Here is a 19,969-nt window from a genome sequence, read left to right as displayed (position 1 = left end):
AGGTCAGCCCGGCTTTTAGAAAGAGAATTTTATTTGGAATGAAAATATAGAGCCCACCTTCCCACCTCCTCTGGGGAGGGAGCAGAGGGCTGGGCAGTGGTCGGGGAGATGGTCCCTGCCCAGAGGAGGAGGAGCTCGCCTGGGCATGGAAATCCTCCACAGGAACAGTGAAGAAAGCTGGGTGGTGGCTTCAGCCTGGGCCCGGGACAGGTCAGGGTGGGAACCGACCCCTGCGCTGCCTCGGAGGCCCTGGGCAGCCAGCCAGCCCGGTGCGACCCGCTGGCAGAAGCTGAGTGGGAAGGGGGCGGAGGAGGAGATGAAGGTGGCGCGTGGCTGTGGCCCTACGCATCCCCGTTCTCCATGCGGCCCAACTGCTCCTCCAGGCGGCAGATGCGCTCCCCCTGCTCCTTGACCAGCGCTCTCAGGGCCCGCAGCTCCTGCATCACCTCCTCCAGCTTCCCAGCCTCCTGTGGGGACATGAAGTGGGGGTAGGGGGTGGTGGTCGGGCTGCTAAGCCATAGCCCTCCCAAACCCACCACTACCCCAGAGAGGGAGAGCAAATGGCCCAGACCCACACAGCAGGCCAGGGCCACAGGAGGGGCTCCCAGCATCACCCCTGCCTGCGGGTGCATACCCCGGCTCTGGTCAGGCTGCCGCTGGGAGTGGCATCAGCAGCAGTGGTGGTGGCTGCAGGGGTCCCCAGGCGGGAGGAGCCCAGGGCCGCAGCGGGCCGGCTGTCAGACAACACGTTGCGCCGGCTAATCTTCAGGTCCCGCTGCTTGCTGGGCACGTAGGCCTCCCGCAGCGAGATGAGGATCGGGTCGGCGTCCCGCCCGCTCACCCACTCCTCAGCCTCCAGGGCTGCCTCGGGCCCGGCTGTGTCAGGGTACAGATCATCCTGGAAGAGGTCCGACTGGGCAGGGGGCCGGGACGTCAGGATCAGTTGCGAGGCCCCATAGGGTCCCCTCATCCCTGGGCCTCCAGGCTTGCACTCTGTTAACTCATTCTCCCATGGCCTGGCCCCAAGGGGCCTTTCGAAAGCTCCATTCTGGCCTTTCACTTCCCTTCTGGACGCCACCAGCAGCTCCCTCTGAAGCTTTCCAACCCTTCTGAGCAAGGCTCCTGTCACCACCTTCCCCTGCAGGCCACAGGGGCCATTGTGTGGCTTTGTGAGACTCTAGGGTCCATGGACTGTGAGCTCCTGGAGCAGGCCCTATCAGCTCAGCTCTCAGCTTCACTCCCCGAAATGTGCCTGGCATGTTGAAAGAGCAGTCGGCAAACGCTGGCCAGAGAATCATGGAAGCGTGTCCAAGGCTCTTGGTATCTGAGGCCAAACCACATGTGGCCCGGTCCCCTCTTCATAGGATTCCCCACTGCAGCCAGACTGTGTTCCTCTCTCCATTCCCACCACCGTGCCCTTTGCCTGGCCTGCCCCCAGTGGATGGCGCCACCCCAGCCGTGCTATGGGTACTGCCTCCTTCAGGAAGATCTCTGGCTGCCACTCCCTCCCTGACTGCCTGGCATCCTTCTCCTGTGGCTCGTCCAGGGCAGGGCCCCCACTCACCCTGTGTCTCATCCCCCCTTGCCCCCTGACTGGCACAGCCCAACAGCTGGCTGGAAGGGCAAGCTGGCATCTGTCCAGCTCACTGCCCACAAACCATACTAGGTCATGTTCCATTCACAGGCCTTGCCCTGGTCACAACTGCATGGCCCGCCTGCTGGAGAAAGGGGCGAGTGAGCAGAGGGACAGGTGGCCTCACCTTCCTTGGCACAGTCATGACGATGGGCTCACACTTGCGCTCATGAAGTTTGTAGAACCTGGGGATGCGAGGAGCAGCCGTGGGTGGAAACCTGCCCCCACCGCCAGCTCTCCTGGCTCCCAGCATCCTCCACTTCCAGTCCTCACCCCAGGACCTCCACAGGCTGACCCCTAAGGCGGCTAGACCCCCACACAGGCTGCCTCATGACAGTTCCATGGCCCACCGGGCCTCCCTGGCCCAAGGTTTCAACCTGCTGCTGAGCAGCTTCCAGCGACCTGACCTCTTACCTCGGATGCCCCTGTCCCTGAGTGGCCTCGGGGCCCTCTTACCGGGCAATCTCGCACTTGCTGACCTCCAGGCCCCGCTTGGGCATGCTGCCCATGCCCCGCTGGGGCTCCTTGCTGGTGAATGTGTTCAGGAAGTGGATGTAGGGGGGCTCCTCTGTGATCTCAAAGTACCGGATGCTGGAGTCGCCCTGTGTGGGGAGGGGGCTCAGCACCCGGGCACGCCTCTTCCCTGCCCCTCGCCAGCCCTGCCCAGCCCCACCTTGCCGCAGACGTAGACCACATTGGTGTCAGGGTCGTAGAAGGGCAGCAGGGCCCCGTTGCTCGAGTCCAGTTCCTGCAGGGCCATGGGTTCCTCGAGGTTTTCCTGGCACATTGGGGGCAGTCAGGCCAAGCAGAACCTCCTCACCCCCTAATCCCAAACCAGGACGGTCCTTAGCTGGCCTCACTAAGGCCAGCCAGCACTGCCCCCTAAATGCAGGTGGGCCCTCTGCTGCCTCTATGCCTTTTCCCACATGACGACCCCCACCTGGCCCTCCTGGCTCCACTTTATTCCCAGGGTCCCTCTTTTCCAGCTTCCTCCAGGCCTGAAGACTATGCCCAGGCCACTGAACAAGTGCTGAAACATACTCCACCATGGGGAGCCTGGGGTGCCAGCAGCACCAGCCCCAGATCAAGGGGCCCTGGAGGTCACTGTGCAGAAGCAGAGAGAGCTGGGGGAGGGGACGCTTCAGGGCAGGGCCGGGAGGCTTGCTGGAGGAGGAGGCTTTCTGGAGGAGTGGGGAGCCCTGCACAGGCAGTGGGTGGTACAGGCAACCAAGAGAAAGAAAGGCCCTTTCGTTGGCATGAACATGGGCAAAGACACGGAGGCAGTGGGAGGCCATGGGGGAGTGGCGGGGCAGTTGGGCGAGCAGGGGGGCAGGAGAGGAAAGGCTGACAGTCCCCAGCCCTGAGAGCCTCAAGTGCCAGGTAGAGAACCTAGGAACCACAGGCCTCTTCAGGGTGAACCATGCCTGCCTGGCCCAGGGCAGAGCTCTCCAGGGTGGGGCCCAAGTCTCAAGCTTGCCCCCTTAAGCTGGCCACTCACTGGGTCCCAGAGTGCCAGCTGCCGCTCACTCATTCGGCTGAAGCCCGTGGTGAACACCTTGCCATCTGCCAGGAAGATGGCTCGCATGGGCCGGGCCCCCTCATGAGCCTTCTCCCGCTCCTGTGGGGGGGGACAGGCTGGTCAGTGCAGTGCCCTGCTCAAGGCCCTGGGCCTATTCACAGCCATCCTTGCCCTCTGAGGCCACATACTGCCATCAGGGTGCCCCGACGGGGGTCGATGATGCGCACGCTCTTGTCCTTGCATGCTGAGCAAAACAGGCTGCCATTGCGGTTCCAGCTGACGTTGTAGATAAGGTCAGGGTGCAGGCTGTCCAGGCGGTACAGCTCCTCTGCTGTGCCCACGTTCCAGATGAGTACCATGTTGTCACAGCCTGGCAGGTGAGGGCTGTCAGCTCAGGCCAGGCGGGTGGCAGGAGACCATTAGCTCACCAGGCCGAGGCCCACTCTGCCCACCACCCTGGGACAGACTGGGTCTCTCCAACTCTGAGGGCCTCAGCTTTCCCATCTGTCAGGTGGGCCCTGGAGGGGCTGCTGGGATGTATGGAGAGGTCCGTGGGGGGACAAAACGGGGGGCGGTGCAGACCTGCACTAAGCAGCACGTTTCGAGCTGTGGGGTGCCAGGCGATGATGCCCACTCGCTTGGTGTGCCCCTCCAGTACCACCACCGGCTCTGTCAGTGGGGAGGTCAGCCCATTCTCTGGGATCTGCCACACCTGTGGTAGGGACAGGGCCACCGGGCTCAGTCCTCTGATGGCCCTACTGCTGGCCCCCTTGAGCCACGCCCGAGACCCTGGCCCAGCCAGTCCTGTGCCTCACCATGACCGTGCAGTCCTCCGAGCCGCTGGCTATGACTTCATCATTGTGGGGACACCAGTCGATGTCCAGGACAGGTCCCGTGTGCCCACACACCGTTGGGTAGGCCTTGTCAATGCGGCCCGTCTGTGGGCACGAGGGGGCAGTCAGGGAGCTTCAACCCTCCCGGAGTCTTGGTCTTCCCTTCCATGGATTGGGAATGACGTGCAAGTCCTGGCTCACAGGTGGCCCAGATGTGACTGTGCCCCACTCGCCAGGTGAGCAGGAAATGTTTGCTGCCTCTAATCCTGACTCTATGGCAACATGCCACTCTCTATCTCTGCTAACACTTGGGGCAATAAATGTGGGTGATAACGCCTGCCCAGCAGTGTGAGAAATGGCAAGATGAGGGATTTGAGGTACGCAGAAAGGCCCAGCAGGGGTGGCCGAGGTGCCTCCTCTTCCCCCAACCCTGGCAGGACCCACCTTGCTTAGGGGGAGCACCAGAAAGGCACCCCCGCCACTGGCCTCCACAATCACTGCCAGGAACTTGGGGTTGACAGCGCAGAAGGTGCTGTCCCAGGTAACACGGGACACGCGAATGTCCTCATAGCACTGGTCGTTCTTGACCGGCTGCCCGAACACATGCCGGAATTTGCTCTGCCGGACCACTTTGCGGAAGGACATGTCTGCGGGACAGAGAGGCCTGGGTCAGCGCTGCGCATCCGAACAACTCCAGCCCTCCCTAGGCTGCTGAACGTGAGCCGAGAGGAGGCAACCGGGGGCCTGGCCACCATAACCCTCCTGGGTCTCAGTTTCCCCAGTTACAGAATGGGGTCACAGGTGCAGAGCCTGGCCGCCTCTCACCCCGCAGGCAGTGATCTGAGGGGTAAATGCTCCGGCTCTGATCACCGCTGAGTGCTGAGGGGCTTTGCAGGACGCAGGCTCTGGTGTGTGTGCGGGGCAGGAGGTGGGAGGTGCCGGAGTTGGAAAGCTCTGTCCCAGCCAGTCGGGAGCAGCCTCCTTCCTGCCTAGAGATTTGGAGACCGGGTAATGGGGAGGAAGGAGAGAGGAGGCAGGAAAAGTCTCTCTACTGTGGGGCCGAGTGAGGCCCCAGTTCTGAGTCCTAGGGAATGTCCAGGGAACCCCGGCATGACCCCCAGGAAGAGACGGGGGTCGGGACGCAGCTGCCGGCCGCGAAGCAACCCAGAGCGGCCTCGGAGCGGGGTCCAGGGTGAACCAGGAGCCCAACTTCCAGGGACCCCCGCCCAGGAGAGGAGAGGATGGGCGGCCAAGGGGAGTAGGACTGAAAGTGGGCGCAGGGGAGGGGAAAGGCTCCTGGGACCCGCGATCCCCGCTTAGCCCCCGCAGCCCCGCCCAGCCCCCGCCCGCGCCCCCAGCCCCGGCCCTGCCGCTCTTACCGGGGGCACCGGGGTAGCCGGGGGCTGCGGCACCGGCTTCGGGCGGCTCCGGATCCCGGCCTCTGGGAAGCAGGAAGCGGGATTCAGGAAGTGACAGAGGGACCGGGAGCGGGGGCGGGGACGGGGCAGGGGCTCGCGGGGGCGGGGCCGAGGTCACGCGCGGAGGGGCGGGGCAGGAGGCTGAGCGGCGCCGCCGGGGGCGGGGCCAGGGAGCCCCGCCCCCAGGACCCGGTAGGGCGCCCCCCTCTGCAGCTCCTGGGGAAGAAGGGGGCGGGGCAGGGCCGACGGCGGCCGCCGCAGAGGCGCCGCAGGTGCGGGTGCAGCCTTTCCGCGAACGCAAGGCCCTTTCGCGGTCCTGCTTCTCACAGTGGCATCCGCGGGAGTCTCCAGGATTCCGTGAGGCCCCGCCTTCCCGGCCCCCGACCGAACGCACACCTCCAAAGGGCCCCATTACCGCCCCCAACAAATAAACGTAGAATCTACACGGACAGTGGATATGTTCACGTGACTCTTTTTAAGTTATAAAAGTTCATGCTCTTGGTTAACAATGTAAAGACAACAACAGCAGGTGTTGGGGTGGTTTTTTTTTGAGACAAAATGTGTCACCCGGGCTGGAGTGCAGTGGCATGATCATGGCTCACTGCAGCCTCGACCTCCTAGGCTCAAGGGATCCTTCTGCCTCAACCTCCCAATTGGCTGGGACTCCAGACACACACTACTACGCCTGGCTAAGTTTTCTTTTACGTTTTGTGGAGATGGGGTCTCTTGCTCTGTCACCCAGGCTGGTGTTTTTTTTTTTTTTTTTTTGTCTTGTTTTGTTTTGAGTCTGTCTCCCAGGCTGGAGTGCAATAGCACGATCTCGGCTCACTGTAACCTCTCCCTCCCGGGTTCAAGCAAGTCTCCTGCCTCAGCCTCCCAAAGTGCTGGGATTACAGGTGTGAGCTACTGTGCCCATCGAGAAAACAACAGTGTTTATGGAATGAGTGGAAGACCCAGGAGTCCCATTTTTCGGGGTAAATACCTGTGCATTCTGCCGAGCCTTCTTATTACAAGTCGAAAGGGGGCCATGGCCAGCAAGTCCCTTGCACCTTGCCTTCTTTTCTCCACCATATCCTTTGGAGGCCTGGAAATCCATTCACATGCCTCTCTCTTCCTCTAGCCAGCTCCTGTGACAAGGAGCCCAGACTAGCCTCTCCAGATCCACCCCATCCTATTCCATAGGTGGAGTGTACCCCTGCTCCCTTAGGCCAGCGACTCTGGGGCACTGGCTACTTCCCTTATTCCTTCCTTGAGCATCCACTGCCCTGGCTGACCGATGGCACCATCCCTTTCCCTGAAAGAGACGGGTGGAGGAGGAAGCGGGGAAAGAGCAGAAGCCTTGTCTCTGGCTACAAGAAGCCCCCACTGTGTGTCTGAGAGTTACCTCGGGCTTGTCCCCCATCTCATTCCCATCACCACACCCGATTGAGGAAACAGGCACAGAGAGGTGCGGTGCCTGCCTGCTTGGGTCCAAAGCCCTTGCTTTTCCTACTGCTCTATAAACTCTGGGGCTGGAAGGATCTAGATCCCACCCACCTTCCTTCCCACCCGAAGACCTGGGCGCATCCTGTTCTTTCCATCTGGAAACTCTTTCCTCAGATCCCAAAAAGTCTCCATTCCCCACTCAATCCAGTCTCTGGATTGAGTGAAATACAGTCTCTACTGAAAAATGCAGAATTAGCTGGGCGTGGTGGTGCATGCCTGTAATCCCAGCTACTCAGGAGACTGAGGGAGGAGAATCGCTTGAACCCGGGTAGTGGAGGTTGTGGTGAGCTGAGATCGCGCCATTGCACTCCAGGCTGGGCAACAAGAGCAAAACTCCGTCTCAAAAAAAAAAAAAAAAAAGAAATTATGGTTCAGGAGTCAGGCAGCTGGAGGCTACAAGATTCGGATCCTCCCTAAACTGCTCCTAAGATCAGCCCTTGAGGCCGGGCGCGGTGGCTCAAGCCTGTAATCTCAGCACTTTGGGAGGCCGAGACGGGCGGATCACGAGGTCAGGAGATCGAGAACATCCTGGCTAACACGGTGAAACGCCGTCTCTACTAAACAAACAAACAAACAAAAAAACTAGCTGGGCATGGTGGCGGGCGCCTGTAGTCCCAGCTACTCAGGAGGCTGAGGCAGGAGAATGGCGTAAACCCGGGAGGCGGAGCTTGCAGTGAGCTGAGATCCGGCCACTGCACTCCAGCCTGGGTGACAGAGCGAGACTCCATCTCAAAAAAAAAAAAAAAAGATCAGCGCTTGAGATATTTTGCAGACCCTGCACTTGATGGATCAGCTGGCACCACCCAGATCAATAAACTGGCTCCTCTGATCTTGTGGCCCCCACCCAGGAACTGACTCAGTGCAAGATGACAGCTCTGACGCCCTGTGATTTCATCTCTGACCAATCAGCACTGCTGGTTCACTGGCTTCCCCCACCCACCAAGTTATCCTTACAAACTCTATCCCCCAGATGCTCAAGGAGACCAATTTGAATAAGAATAAAACTCCAGTCTCCCGCACAGCCGGCTCTGCATGAATTACTCTTTCTCTATTGCAATTCCCCTGTTTTAATGAATCAGCTCTGTCTAGGCAGCAGGCAAGGTGAACCCCTCGAGGGGGTTACACAACCTGTGTCTCCTGGGTTCAAGCAATTCTCCTGCCTCAGCCTCCCGAGTAACTGGCATTACAGGCATGCGCCACCACGCCCGGCTAATTTTTTTGTATTTGTAGAGACGAGGTTTCACCATGTTGGCCAGGCTGGTCTTGAACTCCTGACCTCAGTTGATCCGCCTGCCTTGGCTTTCTAAAGTGCTGGGATCACAGGTGTGATCCACTGTGCCTGGCCTGAGAACTCCTCTTTATTCTGCAAAACCCTTCAGGCATTCCACCCCATCCTGTCCCACAGGTGGAGTCTGCCCCACCTCCCTGAGGCTGGCGGCTTTGGGGTACCAGCTACCTCGCTTATTCCTTTCTTGAGCATCCACTGCTCTGGCTGACCAAGGGTGATGGTCAGCACTGCTCTTTCTCCTGGATAGAAATCACCCATTATGGGTGGGATTCCCCTTGGGGTCCTTGGAAGTGGGGCTGGCCCACTCCCCAAGAGGTGGGGTCTGGAGTGTGGACCAGAGCTGAAGGCAAGCGGCTGGTGCTGAGGTTTTATTTCCCAATCTGCCTGCCCTGCTGAAAAGGCTCTGGGAGCCCTGCCCAGGAAAAGGGAGAAGGGCACTGCGGAGTGCCCCAAGGGGGACCAGAGTCCAGGCCCTGAAGCTCAGAGTGTGGACTTCAATGGGATGGGGAGAGCAAGAGCTTCCCTTGTGGAACAGGAGGCAGTGCCATGGTGGGGAGGCCTGGGGGGCAGGCAACCTGCCACTCAGGTGCTGGCCTGTGTGTGGCTCAGTATTGGTCCCAGGGCTGAGTGAGACCAGGGGGTGCCCACTGCTCTCATCAAATTAATGGCTAACAATCACGAACGCTTCATAGGGATTCACACTCCTGCAAGATGGATACCATTATTAAGACCCTCATTTTACAGATGAGGAAACTGAGTCCCAAAGAGGCTAAGAGCTTTGTGGAAGGTCACACAGCCTGTGGGTGGTGAAGCCAGGATTCAGACAACCCCTGATGGTCACCAGAGAGTGCACCTTTTTTTTCTTTTTTGAGATGGAGTCTTGCTCTGTCATCCAGGCTGGAGTGCAGTAGTGCGATCTCGGCTCACTGCAAGCTCCGCCTCCCAGGTTCATGCCATTCTCCTGCCTCAGCCTACCAAGTAGCTGGGACTACAGGCGCCCGCCACCACGCCCGGCTAATTTTTTTGTATTTTTAGTAGAGATGGGGTTTCACTGTGTTAGCCAGGATGGTCTTGATCTCCTGACCTCATGATCTGCCCACCTCAGCCTCCCAAAGTGCTGGGATTACAGGTGTGAGCCACCATGCCCAGCCAAGAGAGTGCACCCTTAACCCCACCCAGGTGGCTCCAGAATGGAAGGCTGGCCAGAAAGGCATCTAGCTAGTGCCCAAGAAATACTGGATGAATGAATTCAATAAATTCATGCCTGGCCAGAAATCTCTTTCCCATGGGCCTCAGTGCCCAAAATTCCATCACTGCGACTATGCTTCTGCTATCACCACCATCACCGCCCACAGCACTTCCCATCCCTGGGCTCAGTCAGTGATCAGAACTGCCAAGCCTGCAAGGGGAACATGATCACTCCATTTTACAGAGGAGAAAACGGGTTGAGAGGAAGTTAGTAACCAGAACCCAGACCTGACTGTATCACCCTAGGCTGCCTGCACTGTCTGCTGCGTTTGGAAAATGCAGGTGTCTCTGGGAAGGGTTGCACATCAGAAATCATTGTCATTTACACCTGCTGGGAAGGGCATCTCAGTTGCTGAAGGTCACGATACTGAGCTAATGGGATAAGGGGGTATGACTGGAACACTGGGGGTCGGGAGAACGCAGGTGCAGTGGGTGCCAGGAGAGGACGATGGGTAGGAAAAGGGAAGTGGAGTGGGGGTTGGAAGATAGACCTTCAGCACTTCTAGTTTTTTTCTGCAGCATCAGCAGCTTGAGAGGGAAGAACTGGTTCTGCCCTAGAGAGGCTGTGTGACCTCTGGGAGCCTTTGCCCTTTCTAGAACCACTGGTGCCCTGAGCTGTGTGTGCTTGGACAACTTCCCATCTGTGCACTTGGGCTCAGACAGAGGGAGGCTGCTATTCAGGCAGGATCGGGGCCCTCCGTACCTGCAGCCCCCACAGAGAATCTAGTGGTGCCCTCCACGGGAGGTGGGGAGCAGGCAGATGCTAATCGAACTTTTAAATAGAGTCAGACTTTGAAGTCCTCTGCAGGCCCCCAAGGCACAGAGGCGGCCCCCTGATCTTAGGCCACCTGGGTGTCTGCAGCCCAGACTGGTCACAAGATCCCAGATGCCTGGGCCAGGTGGTGGATCTCCCTGCTGCCTCCTCCATCCATCCCCAGCCTCTAAAGGGACATCCCTGTATGTGGATGAAGGAGAAGAAAGGCCAGTTTGCCAAGCCCCTCCGTGCGCCAGGCTCTTGTGGGTGCCTTACACACTCTCTCATTTCATCCTCTCAACAGCCGATGACACGGGAACTTGGAAGGTGGAGTGGCTCCTCCAGAGTGGCTCAGCTGGGACATGGCAGAGCTGGATTTGAATCCACGCTAGGCAGCTCTTGCCTCTTCTGGCGCCTTGCTGAGGGAGGCCCTGCCCCAGCCTCAATGACTGTTGGGGGAGGGGGACTGGTAGACCAGGCTTGGCCATGCCACGCCAGCTTGTGGGTCACCAGGGCCTCAGGCTCCTTCTTGGGGCTGGTGGCTCCTGTGAGGCCCTGTTCTCTGCAGGAACTTTTTTGTTTCACATCCTTGTGTCCAGGCCCAGAGGAGGAGAGGGAGGGAAGGCCCAAAGGGTCAAGGCCGGGGAAAGTGCTCCCATTGTCTTCCTCCAGCAGGACTGAAGGCCAGGGGAGAATTGTCAGCAGGTTCTGGGGTGTTGAGGGACAGAACCCTGCAAGACACCATTAGCTGTGGTTCGGAGGCTGTCGGGCAACTGTGTGTGTGTTGGGAGCAACGAAAAGGCTGGTGGCTGGGAGCAGGGGACGCTGACATGGAACTGCCTGAGACTTTTGGCTGGTTTGTTTCCCCTCCCTCAAGTCCTCTTCCAGGCCCGAGGGACTCGGCAGGGTTTTTAAGGACAACGCCGTCCGCGGCTCCCTTGTCTGACTGGCTGGTTCCTCTGTCTCCCCTGTGCTCTCTCATCGCTCTCGTGGGCCTGGGCGTTCCTGGACTCTCACGTAGGGCCTGTGCCCGGGGCCGTCTCTGGCGGGGTGCCACTGGGGCTTTCTCCTTCAGAGGCAGGAGGTGTGGCTGGGTCCTCAGGGGTCCCTGGGGTGGGATGTGAGGATGGGGCTGGGGAGGCTTCATCACAGGGACTGGGCACGGAACTGGCAGCAGGTTCAGGGGTCTGGACCTTCGTGTCTGACTGTGGCTGGGCCACAGAATCTGACTGTGGCTGGGCCGTGAGGTTCAGCTGTGGCTGGGCCACAGAATCAGACTGTGGCTGGGCCATGGGGTTCAGCTGTGGCTGGGCTGTAGGATCTGATCGTGGCTGGAGTATGGGGTTGACCTGAGGCTGGGCCACAGGATCCATCTGTGGCTGGGCCTCTGCCATCGGCTCTGGCAGAGTTGGACCCTGAGAATCCAGCTGGGTCTGTGGCTCAGCTGGCGTGAAGCTGCCCGGCCGCTCCTCGCAGAGAGCTGCTGCGAAGGACGAGAGCACAGAGCGCAGCAGGGCCCGGAGGTCGGCACTGGCCATGAGGCAGAGGAAGGGGCTGAGGCAGCTGTTGAGCAGGATCAGGTAGTCGGAGTAGACCAGGGCTTCCCAGAGCAGGTAGCCGGAGTATATGTCCCACAGGAAGGCCAGGTAGAGCAGCTGGGCCAGCTGGTAGGGCAGCCTCAGGACCACGTAGGCTGACAGAATGGTCCTGGCCACACGGGCGAAGCCCCGGCAGGCTGCGGGCTGCCGTTGGCGGCGGCAGGTGCGACAGGCTGTGGCCTGGGTGAGCACATGGCAGATGAGCAGCAGGAGGAAAGGCAGGAAGCCCCCCAGGACCTCCAGCATCCGCAGCGATAGCTCCTCACTGTCCCAGAAGTCCAGGCAGATGACCAGGTCGTACCACCAGACGGCGGCTTCAGGGAAGACCAGCCAGGGCACGCTGAAGAGTGTGGCCAGCACCCAGACCCCGGCGCAGACCCAGAGGGGCAGGCGGGCTGGGCGGTGCCCAGGGTACCAATGTGGGCACAGCACCAGCAGGCAGCGGTCCAGGCTGAGGGCAGCCAGCAGGAAGAGGCCGGAGGAGTAGGACACGCCCCACAGGAAGTAGTAGAAGCGGCAGGCGGCTGTCCCCAGTGGCCAGTGCCCCCCATGCTGGATCTCCAGGATCTGGAAGGCCGCTGCTGCCAGGAACAAGAAGTCAGAGAGGGCCAGACTGAGCAGGAGCAGCGCCAGACGCGTGCCCGCTCCATGCCGGGCCTGGGAGCCGGCCAGCCACGCCATCAGCCCATTGGCTGGCAGCCCAAGGAGCAGCAGGGTCACCAGGAAGACCGTGTCCCAGCCACCCTGGGGGTAGGAGTCCTCATCATCAAGCTCCGTGCGGGGCCCGTGGCCGGTGGCACCCAGGTTGGCTTCCATAGTAGTGTGCATTTGGGGTCCCCAGAGTCCTGCTAGACACGGAGTGGGTGCCTGGTGAATCAGTGATGGTGTGAATGACTGAGTATGGGAGAGACAGTGCTGTGTGTCTCCAGGCAAGTCACCATCCCTTCCTGTGCCATTGTCATCGCCTTGTGGGTAGTTATCCTCTGCCACGGACTTGAAGTGGATGACCTCATGGAGCCCTCATACAATCTACTTTACAGGCGAAGAGAGGAAAGTTCAGAGAATCAGTGAAGGTAGGAAGGGAAGTGCCGGGGCTCAACCCAGACTTTTCTTTCTTTTTTTTTTTGAGAGACAGGGCCTTGCTCTATTGCCCAGGATAGAGTGTGGTGGCACAGTCCCTGCGGTCTCCACCTCCTGGGCTCCAGCAACCCTCCCATCTCATCCTCCCTAGTAGCTGGGACTACAGGTGTGCACCCACTACTCTTAAAACTTTTAGTAGAGACACAGTCTCACTATGTTGCCCAGGCTGGTCTTGAACTCGTGAGCTCAAGTGATCCTCCTACCTTGGCCTCCTAAAGTGTTGAGATTACAGGTGTGAGCCACTGTGTCCAGCCAGACTTAATCTTCTGCCATGTGGAATCCCATTGTGTCCGGGTAGACTAACCTGGAGGCTTTCAAACATTGTTAATGGTATGGAATTTTGTCTTCAAGTAAAGTATTCTAAGGCTGGGCACAGTGGCTCACACCTGTAATCCCAGCACTTTGGGAGCATCACCTGAGGTCGGGAGTTCAAGACCAGCCTGACCAACATGGACAAACCCCATCTCTACTAAAAATACAAAATTGGCTGGCCGTGGTGGCACGTGCCTGTAAGCCCAGCTACTCAGGAGAATCGCTTGAACCTGGGAGGCAGAGGTTGCGGTGAGCCAAGATCGTGCCATTGTGCTCCAGCCTGAGCAACAAGAGCAAAACTCCGTCTCAAATAAAAATAAGATTCTAGTGCAACTCCTATATGAAGTAAAAGGGGGTGCTCAAATTAATGGAGGGAAGAGTACCCCCTACCCCCCTAGGGTTCCAGGGAACACAGTTTGAAGACCATTTGGTCTGCTCATCACAAGGCCCCTTTATACCTACTCTCCTGGGGTTCCAGTGTTTAGGATTACCAGAAGTGAGGGCTCTGGTTCCCATGGGCCCAGGGAACCCAAAGGTAGGGAGTGTGGGGCAGTGGGAACCCCCTCCCCTCCAGCGAGTGTCACTCATGGGCTCAAGATGAGGTCTGAGTCTCAGGACCCTGGCAGCCTGGGGCCAGGAGGGCCATCCTAGGAGCCCCTGGTGCCTCTCCAGCATCTTCCACCCCACCGCGACCCTCTCCCACTTCCCACCGCTCAGGCAGGAGGTGACCCCTGTTTGTCTCCGGGAGCTGCTAAATGGAGAAGGGGAGGGGCTCTGCAGTGGGATGGTGGTGGGATGATGAGGGTGAGGGGAGTTGGGGGGCACCCAGACCTGGGATCCAAGAGGCCTGCAGCCCCACCTCGCCCTCCCCCACTGGCAGAGGGAAGGGAGGGAGTTTCCTTTGGATGGCAATGAGAGCCCAGGTGGTGGTGCAGTCTGAGGAGGGAACAGATGCCCTGAAGGGCTGGCCCTGTCCATGGCCCATGGCTGCAGCCACTTGGCCTTTAGTTTGGTGCCCTCCGTACTCCCAGGGTTCCTCCTCAGGCCGACCCCCTCTGCTGTCTCCATTCCCTATTGGATCAGAGCCCTGGGCACCCCAGCCCGGGGCCCTGACCAGTGAGGGCTGGCTTACCTGGGAGACACAGGCCGATGGGTAGAAGGAGCAGGGCGTGCCTGCCTGTCCAGCGCTCCAGCTGTCCCCCCGGCCCTCACCGGGCCTGCTGTGTGGCGCCTGGCGGCGCTAAGGTGGGTGGGCAGGAAACCTAAGCTGAGAGGACATCAATCATTCATGGGGCTGCTTGCCGGGAAACCCTAACCCTGGCCCAGTAGGGCCAAGTGACCAGCCAGACCCCTCCCCCAGCCCTGATGGACCTGGACAGTCAGACCCTCCTCCTCAGGGCTTCTCCAGCCCCGGGCAGACTCTAAGACTCCAAGGTCCACCTCCTCCCACATCACCCGCCATGCTCCTCGATATGGCATTCGAGGCATCTGTGATCTGGCCTCTTTCTCCATTTCACATGCCCTCTGCTCTGGCCAGGATGTCACCCATGGGGGGCCCCAGTGGGCCACTCGCTCATCCTTTCCCACCTCCCAGCTGTTGTCCACATGCCTCCTCCCGCCTGAGGTGCCTTCCCTGGTCCTCTCTGCCTAACGGAGGCCTCCGCCCATGTCACAACTGGGCTGAGTCTTTTGCACCCTGGCATTATTCCCCGTGTTTTATAGATGGGGAAACTGAGGCTGGGAGGGGAATTTGCTGGATCCCCCAGCTAGTAAGTGGCAGATCTGGCATGTGAGGCTCATGGCAGCCACCACGTCCTGGTGCCCCTTGCTTCTGACCAAGGACAGTTCTCTGGACCCATCTGGCTTTGCCCTGGCCAGTCCTGAGGCAGAGGACTGGGATTAGGGCTGGGGCTGCCTGCCTCACTTACCCTAATCCCCCTCAGAGCCCGATCCTAGGCTCTCGCCTCTAAGAGTGGGGGTGCATAAGCAGCTTTATGGGTCCTGAAAGTCAAGGGTGCCCAGGGGTGATTTGTCTCTGAGCGCTGTTATCCCTCCCCCATGGCCACAGAGCAGGCAAGGGGGCAGCACAGCCCAGACCCGGCCACTGGCCCTCAGAAGCCCCCCGCGGGGGTTGTGACTCCCAAGAGTGATGCAGAGGAGCCCCCGCTGACCAGGAAGAGGAGCAAGAAGGAGAGGGGGCTCCGAGGGTCTCGAAAGTGCACTGGCAGCGCTGGGGAGCAGTCAGGCCCCGAGGCCCCGGGGAGCAGCAATAACCCTCCCAGGACTGGAGAGGGCCCGGTGGGGGCACCCCCTGCATCCCCTGGGCCAGCCTCTTCTCGCCAGTCCCACCGACATCGTCCTGACCCCCGGCACGACGCTGCTCAGAGGACATACGGGCCCCTGCTCAATCGAGTCTTCGGGAAGGTTAGGTGGGACCTGGGTCGGGCTGGGGGTCCCGGGGATGGGGCTGGAGACACACCCCTTGGGCTCAGCCCACCCTGCCCCTGAGAGGCCCTCTGCCTCTTCTGCCCTAGACTGAGCCTGGGCTGTGGGGCAGGGTTGCTGCGGTTTGGGTAGGGTGGGTCTCAGGCCGGCGTGTGCGGTGGGCAGAGCCAGCATTCACACCAGGGCTCTGCGGGAGCTGCAGGCCCCAGGAGCACAAAAGGGAGCTTGCTCCTTCTGGGTCCCACGAGGCTTCAGCGTCCTTCTCCTACCCTGGTGGGGCTGGGCCCTGCCCAGGCCAACATGAGCAGGGGATGGAGGAGGAAGGATGACAGAGCCGTGGCTGGCCCTGGGGACATCCTGGACTCCACCTCTGCAGGACCGTGAGCTGGGCCCTGAGGAGCTAGACGGTGAGTGGCTCTTGCTGCTGGCAGGGGTGGGAGCTGTCCCTGAGCCTGGCTGCCTGGGCCTGACCTCCGTCCCCCACAGAGCTTCAGGCCGCCTTCGAGGAGTTTGACACTGACCGTGACGGCTACATCAGCCACCGGGAACTGGGTGACTGCATGCGGACCCTGGGCTACATGCCCACCGAGATGGAGCTCCTGGAGGTCTCGCAGCACATCAAGATGCGCAGTCAGTGTGGGAGCCTGCCCGCCTGGGCAGCCTGCATGGTTCAGGGGGTTACGAGGGGCTGGCAGGAGGTGGCCCTTGGGAGTCCATTGGGGTGCCAGTGGGAGTGAGGGAAGGTGGCGGTGTCCAGGCGGGGGCACCGGGTTCAAGCTCCTGCCTCTCTGTGTGGGAAGGCAGGCCAGCAAGTCAGTCCGGAGACCCAGGAGAGCCCCCTGGGGCTCAGGTTCAGGACCCCGGCTCGGGATGTCTATTGCCATGGCCGCTGTACACATTTGCTCCTTCCACCCAAGCCCTTCCTGCCTCGCTGACCCAGAAGCCCCTGACTCAGTGATAGAGTGCTTTCCACCGATATTAGTCACCTGGCACCCTTTCCTTCTCTCTTTCCGTGACCCTGCCTCAGCCCTGTGCCCTGGTGGCAGCTGCCTGAATTGGGGTTGCCTTGATGCGAGAGGACCCCAGCCACGCCTTGCGACTCAGTGTCTGATGGCAGGCACTGTGTGGTTCCTCTTCGCTGGTCTGTCCTCAGACAAATCTCATATTCACTTAATTCCAGGACTCCGGCATTTTTTCCGTATAATTTCCAAAATGGGGATGTGATTTACAATTGAGGTGGACATTTAGTGTCATGCTTCTTTTCTGTCCCCAAAGCAGTTGTGTGACCATGAGTGCTTTGTGTGACTGATGGCATCTTAGAACTGAGGCACAGACCGCATGGGTGTGTTCAGAAGTGGCATTTATTGCTGCCCACTGGGCTCCAGTACTTCTAGGCTCCTTGCCCCATTCCTAGGATGAGGAAGGGAGGGTCAGTAAGTCAGACAGTGCCACGCACATCAGCAGCAGGGCCAAGATTTGCACCGGGCACTATCTGGCTCCAAAGCCTGGTCTCTTCCTCGCACACTTGGGTTCTTTGCTCAGAACAGAAGCAGCCCTGGCACCCCAGCAGCCAAGGACGGGGGTTCCGGCCTCCTATCTGCTGCAAGCGTGGACAGGAGTGTTTCTTCCTAGGTGCAGAGCCTGGGGGTGGGGGTGCCTGGCCTGTGGGATGTCCCTCCTTTGACTTCAGCCCTTATGCCCTCACTATTGTGACACTCTTCCTGGGTCCGCAGTGGGTGGCCGTGTGGACTTTGAGGAGTTTGTAGAACTGATAGGCCCAAAGCTGAGGGAGGAGACGGCGCATATGCTGGGGGTGCGAGAGCTGCGCATCGCCTTCCGTGAGGTGCGGAGTGTGGTGAGGTGGGCAGAGGGGGGCAGCGCTGGGTGGCATCCTTGCTGGCCTCTCACTCAGGTCTCAGCCTTGGGAAGGCCCAGAGCCCTGCAGGAGATGGGACTGGGGCCCAGGGATGGGTCGGAGAGGGTTCAGCTCACTCTCAGCTAGGGGATCCATCCAGGAGGACTTCCTGGAGCAGGAGGCAAACCACCTTGGTGTGGGAAGATGGAGAAGGTGTGCACAGGCAGAGATGGTGGGTGGGGGAGCATCTAGGTACAGGCAGTGGTAAGAGTGGAACTGGCTGGCCGGGTGCGGTGGCTCACGCCTGTAATCCCAACACTTTTGGAGGCCAACGTGGGCAGAACCTGAGGTCGGGAGTTCGAGGTCAGCCTGGCCAACATGGCGAAACCCCATCTCTCTTAAAAATACAAAAATTATAGGCCGGGCGTGTTGGCTCAAGCCTGTAATCCCAGCACTTTGGGAGGCCGAGACGGGCAGATCACGAGGTCAGGAGATCAAGACCATCCTGGCTAACATGGTGAAACCCCGTCTCTACTAAAAAATACAAAAAACTAGCCGGGCGAGGTGGCGGGCGCCTATAGTCCCAGCTACTCGGGAGGCTGAGGCAGGAGAATGGTATGAACCCGGGAGGCGGAGCTTGCAGTGAGCTGAGATCCAGCCACTGCACTCCAGCCTGGGCGACAGAGTGAGACTCTGTCTCAAAAAAAAAAAAAAAAAAAAAAAATTAGCCGGGGGTTGTGGTGGGCACTGATAATCCCAGCTACTCAGGAAGCTGAGGCAGAAGAATCACTTGAACCCTGGAGGCAGAGGTTGCAGTGAGCCGAGATCGCGTCACTGTACTCCAGCCTGGTGACCAAGACTCCATCTCAGAATAAATAAATAAAATAAAAAAATAGATAAAATAAAAAATAAAAGAGTGGAGCTGGCTGCAGGCTGAGGCAGCTTTGGGTGGGGGGGGGCTGAGCCTTGCGGGGACCTTAGTTTGACAGGGACAGGGATGGACGAATTACGGTAGCGGAGCTGCGGGAGGCTGTACCGGCTCTGCTCGGGGAGCCACTGGCTGGTCCTGAGCTGGACGAGATGCTCCGAGAAGTGGACCTCAATGGGGATGGCACCGTAGACTTTGACGGTGAGTCTCCTTCCCAGAAAACCCTCCCGTCCTTCCAGGGCCCAGGCTGAGCCCAGCACCTCCTGGGATCCCTGACATGGACTGGCCCAAGCCCTGCCCTTCTCTCCCGCAGAGTTTGTGATGATGCTTTCCCGCCACTGACGCTCCAGGAGGGAATATCTGTTGCCCCCGCGGCCCCAGACACCAGCCGGACCCAGACTACGGCTCTCCCCCAGGAGCCTCCAGGATGGAGATGGAGGAGACCCAGCAGCCCCTAGACTTCTTCTGTCCCTGAGAACACCTGGCCTCGAGGTCTGCTTGTTATGTTACCCACCCATCCTCATCCTTACCTCCCCCTACTCAAGCTGCCTGGAGAAGACCTGCCCTCAGCTGTCCACCGTTCCTCAGTGTGAGCAAGATTTGGGTCTCTCCAGACCCCTGGGAGGTAGGGAGCTCCCTGGCACTGGTGGCATTCAGTGGGGACGCCCCAGTGGCATGATGAATGGAGAAGATGGCTGGACCCCTCCCAATACTTATATTTATAGTTTTTTTTTTTATTGAATGAACTTGAGCCAGGTGTGGTGGCTCACACCTGTAATCCCAGCTGCTAATGGGGCAGAAGCGGGAGGACAGCTTGAGTCCAGGAGTTTGAGACCTGCCTGTGCAATATATTGAGACCCCCATTCTCCACAAAAAGGAAAAATAAAAGACAAAAAACAAACAAACAGGCCGGGCACGGTGGCTCACGCCTGTAATCTCAGCACTTTGGGAGGCCAAGACGGGCGGATCACGAGGTCAGGAGATCGAGACCATCCTGGCTAACACAGTGAAACCCCGTCTCTACTAAAAATACAAAAATTAGCCGGGTGCGGTGGCGGGTGCCTTAGTCCCAGCTACACGGGAGGCTGAGGCAGGAGAATGGAGTGAACCCGGGAGGCGGAGCTTGCAGTGAGCCGAGATCGCGCCACTGCACTCCAGCCTGGGTGACAGAGCGAGACTCTGTCTCAAAAACAAACAAACAAACAAACAAAAAAAACAACAAACAACCCAAGTGTAAAAAAAGCGAGCTTGAAAGAAAGAAAGGGATGGCTCCATGTATCAAAGACAAAGAAATCGAAGCTGGGGTTGCAGGAGTGAGCTGACCCTGGGGGGTTTCAGATCGGCATAGAGGCTTGGGCGCCTGGACTCCTACACCCATGAGTGACAGAAGAACCGTAGGAGTCTGGGGAGCAAGAAACAAATCCCCTGGATACATTCCATGGTCTCCAAAGGCTAAGATATTAATCTGTCTGCACTGACCAGTTGGAGAAAGTGACAAGGAACAGATGTTCAG

General features: G+C 59.4%; 3 protein-coding genes across 6 annotated transcripts; 1 reads left to right on the top strand and 2 right to left on the bottom strand.

Moving 5' to 3' along the window:
- Positions 1-10: 10 nt before the first annotated feature.
- Positions 11-5,622, bottom strand: CORO1B (coronin 1B). 3 transcript variants are annotated; one of them, XM_033205062.1, is made up of 12 exons: positions 5,365-5,506; positions 4,811-4,974; positions 4,430-4,632; positions 3,968-4,090; positions 3,735-3,864; positions 3,341-3,522; positions 3,132-3,251; positions 2,307-2,411; positions 2,090-2,235; positions 1,761-1,818; positions 635-913; positions 12-467 (listed from the first exon to the last, which is right to left on the bottom strand). In XM_033205062.1, the coding sequence occupies exons 3-12, from the start codon at positions 4,628-4,630 to the stop codon at positions 342-344; spliced, it is 1,470 nt and encodes a 489-aa protein (XP_033060953.1). In that variant the 5' UTR covers positions 4,631-4,632; positions 4,811-4,974; positions 5,365-5,506; the 3' UTR covers positions 12-341. The 3 variants fall into 3 exon arrangements, with proteins under 3 accessions (XP_033060952.1, XP_033060953.1, XP_033060954.1); XM_033205063.1 differs by having other exon boundaries at positions 4,811-4,970; positions 5,365-5,497; XM_033205061.1 differs by lacking the exon at positions 4,811-4,974 and having other exon boundaries at positions 11-467; positions 5,365-5,622.
- A 5,135-nt stretch (positions 5,623-10,757) lies between these two features.
- On the bottom strand, positions 10,758-13,350 carry GPR152 (G protein-coupled receptor 152). The gene has a single exon (XM_033205067.1). The coding sequence runs from the start codon at positions 12,602-12,604 to the stop codon at positions 11,192-11,194; it is 1,413 nt and encodes a 470-aa protein (XP_033060958.1). The 5' UTR covers positions 12,605-13,350; the 3' UTR covers positions 10,758-11,191.
- A 122-nt stretch (positions 13,351-13,472) lies between these two features.
- CABP4 (calcium binding protein 4) lies at positions 13,473-19,353 on the top strand. Of its 2 annotated transcripts, XM_033205069.1 has the most exons (6): positions 13,473-15,652; positions 16,050-16,080; positions 16,160-16,303; positions 17,407-17,516; positions 18,510-18,657; positions 18,770-19,353. In XM_033205069.1, the coding sequence occupies exons 1-6, from the start codon at positions 15,287-15,289 to the stop codon at positions 18,796-18,798; spliced, it is 828 nt and encodes a 275-aa protein (XP_033060960.1). In that variant the 5' UTR covers positions 13,473-15,286; the 3' UTR covers positions 18,799-19,353. The 2 variants fall into 2 exon arrangements, with proteins under 2 accessions (XP_033060960.1, XP_033060959.1); XM_033205068.1 differs by having other exon boundaries at positions 18,510-19,353.
- The last annotated feature ends 616 nt before the right edge of the window (positions 19,354-19,969 follow it).

Source organism: Trachypithecus francoisi, unplaced genomic scaffold, assembly GCF_009764315.1.
Source record: "Trachypithecus francoisi isolate TF-2019V2 unplaced genomic scaffold, Tfra_2.0 Lachesis_group8, whole genome shotgun sequence".
NCBI classification, from domain to species: domain Eukaryota; kingdom Metazoa; phylum Chordata; class Mammalia; order Primates; family Cercopithecidae; genus Trachypithecus; species Trachypithecus francoisi.
This window is presented reverse-complemented; position numbering and strand designations above follow the sequence as displayed.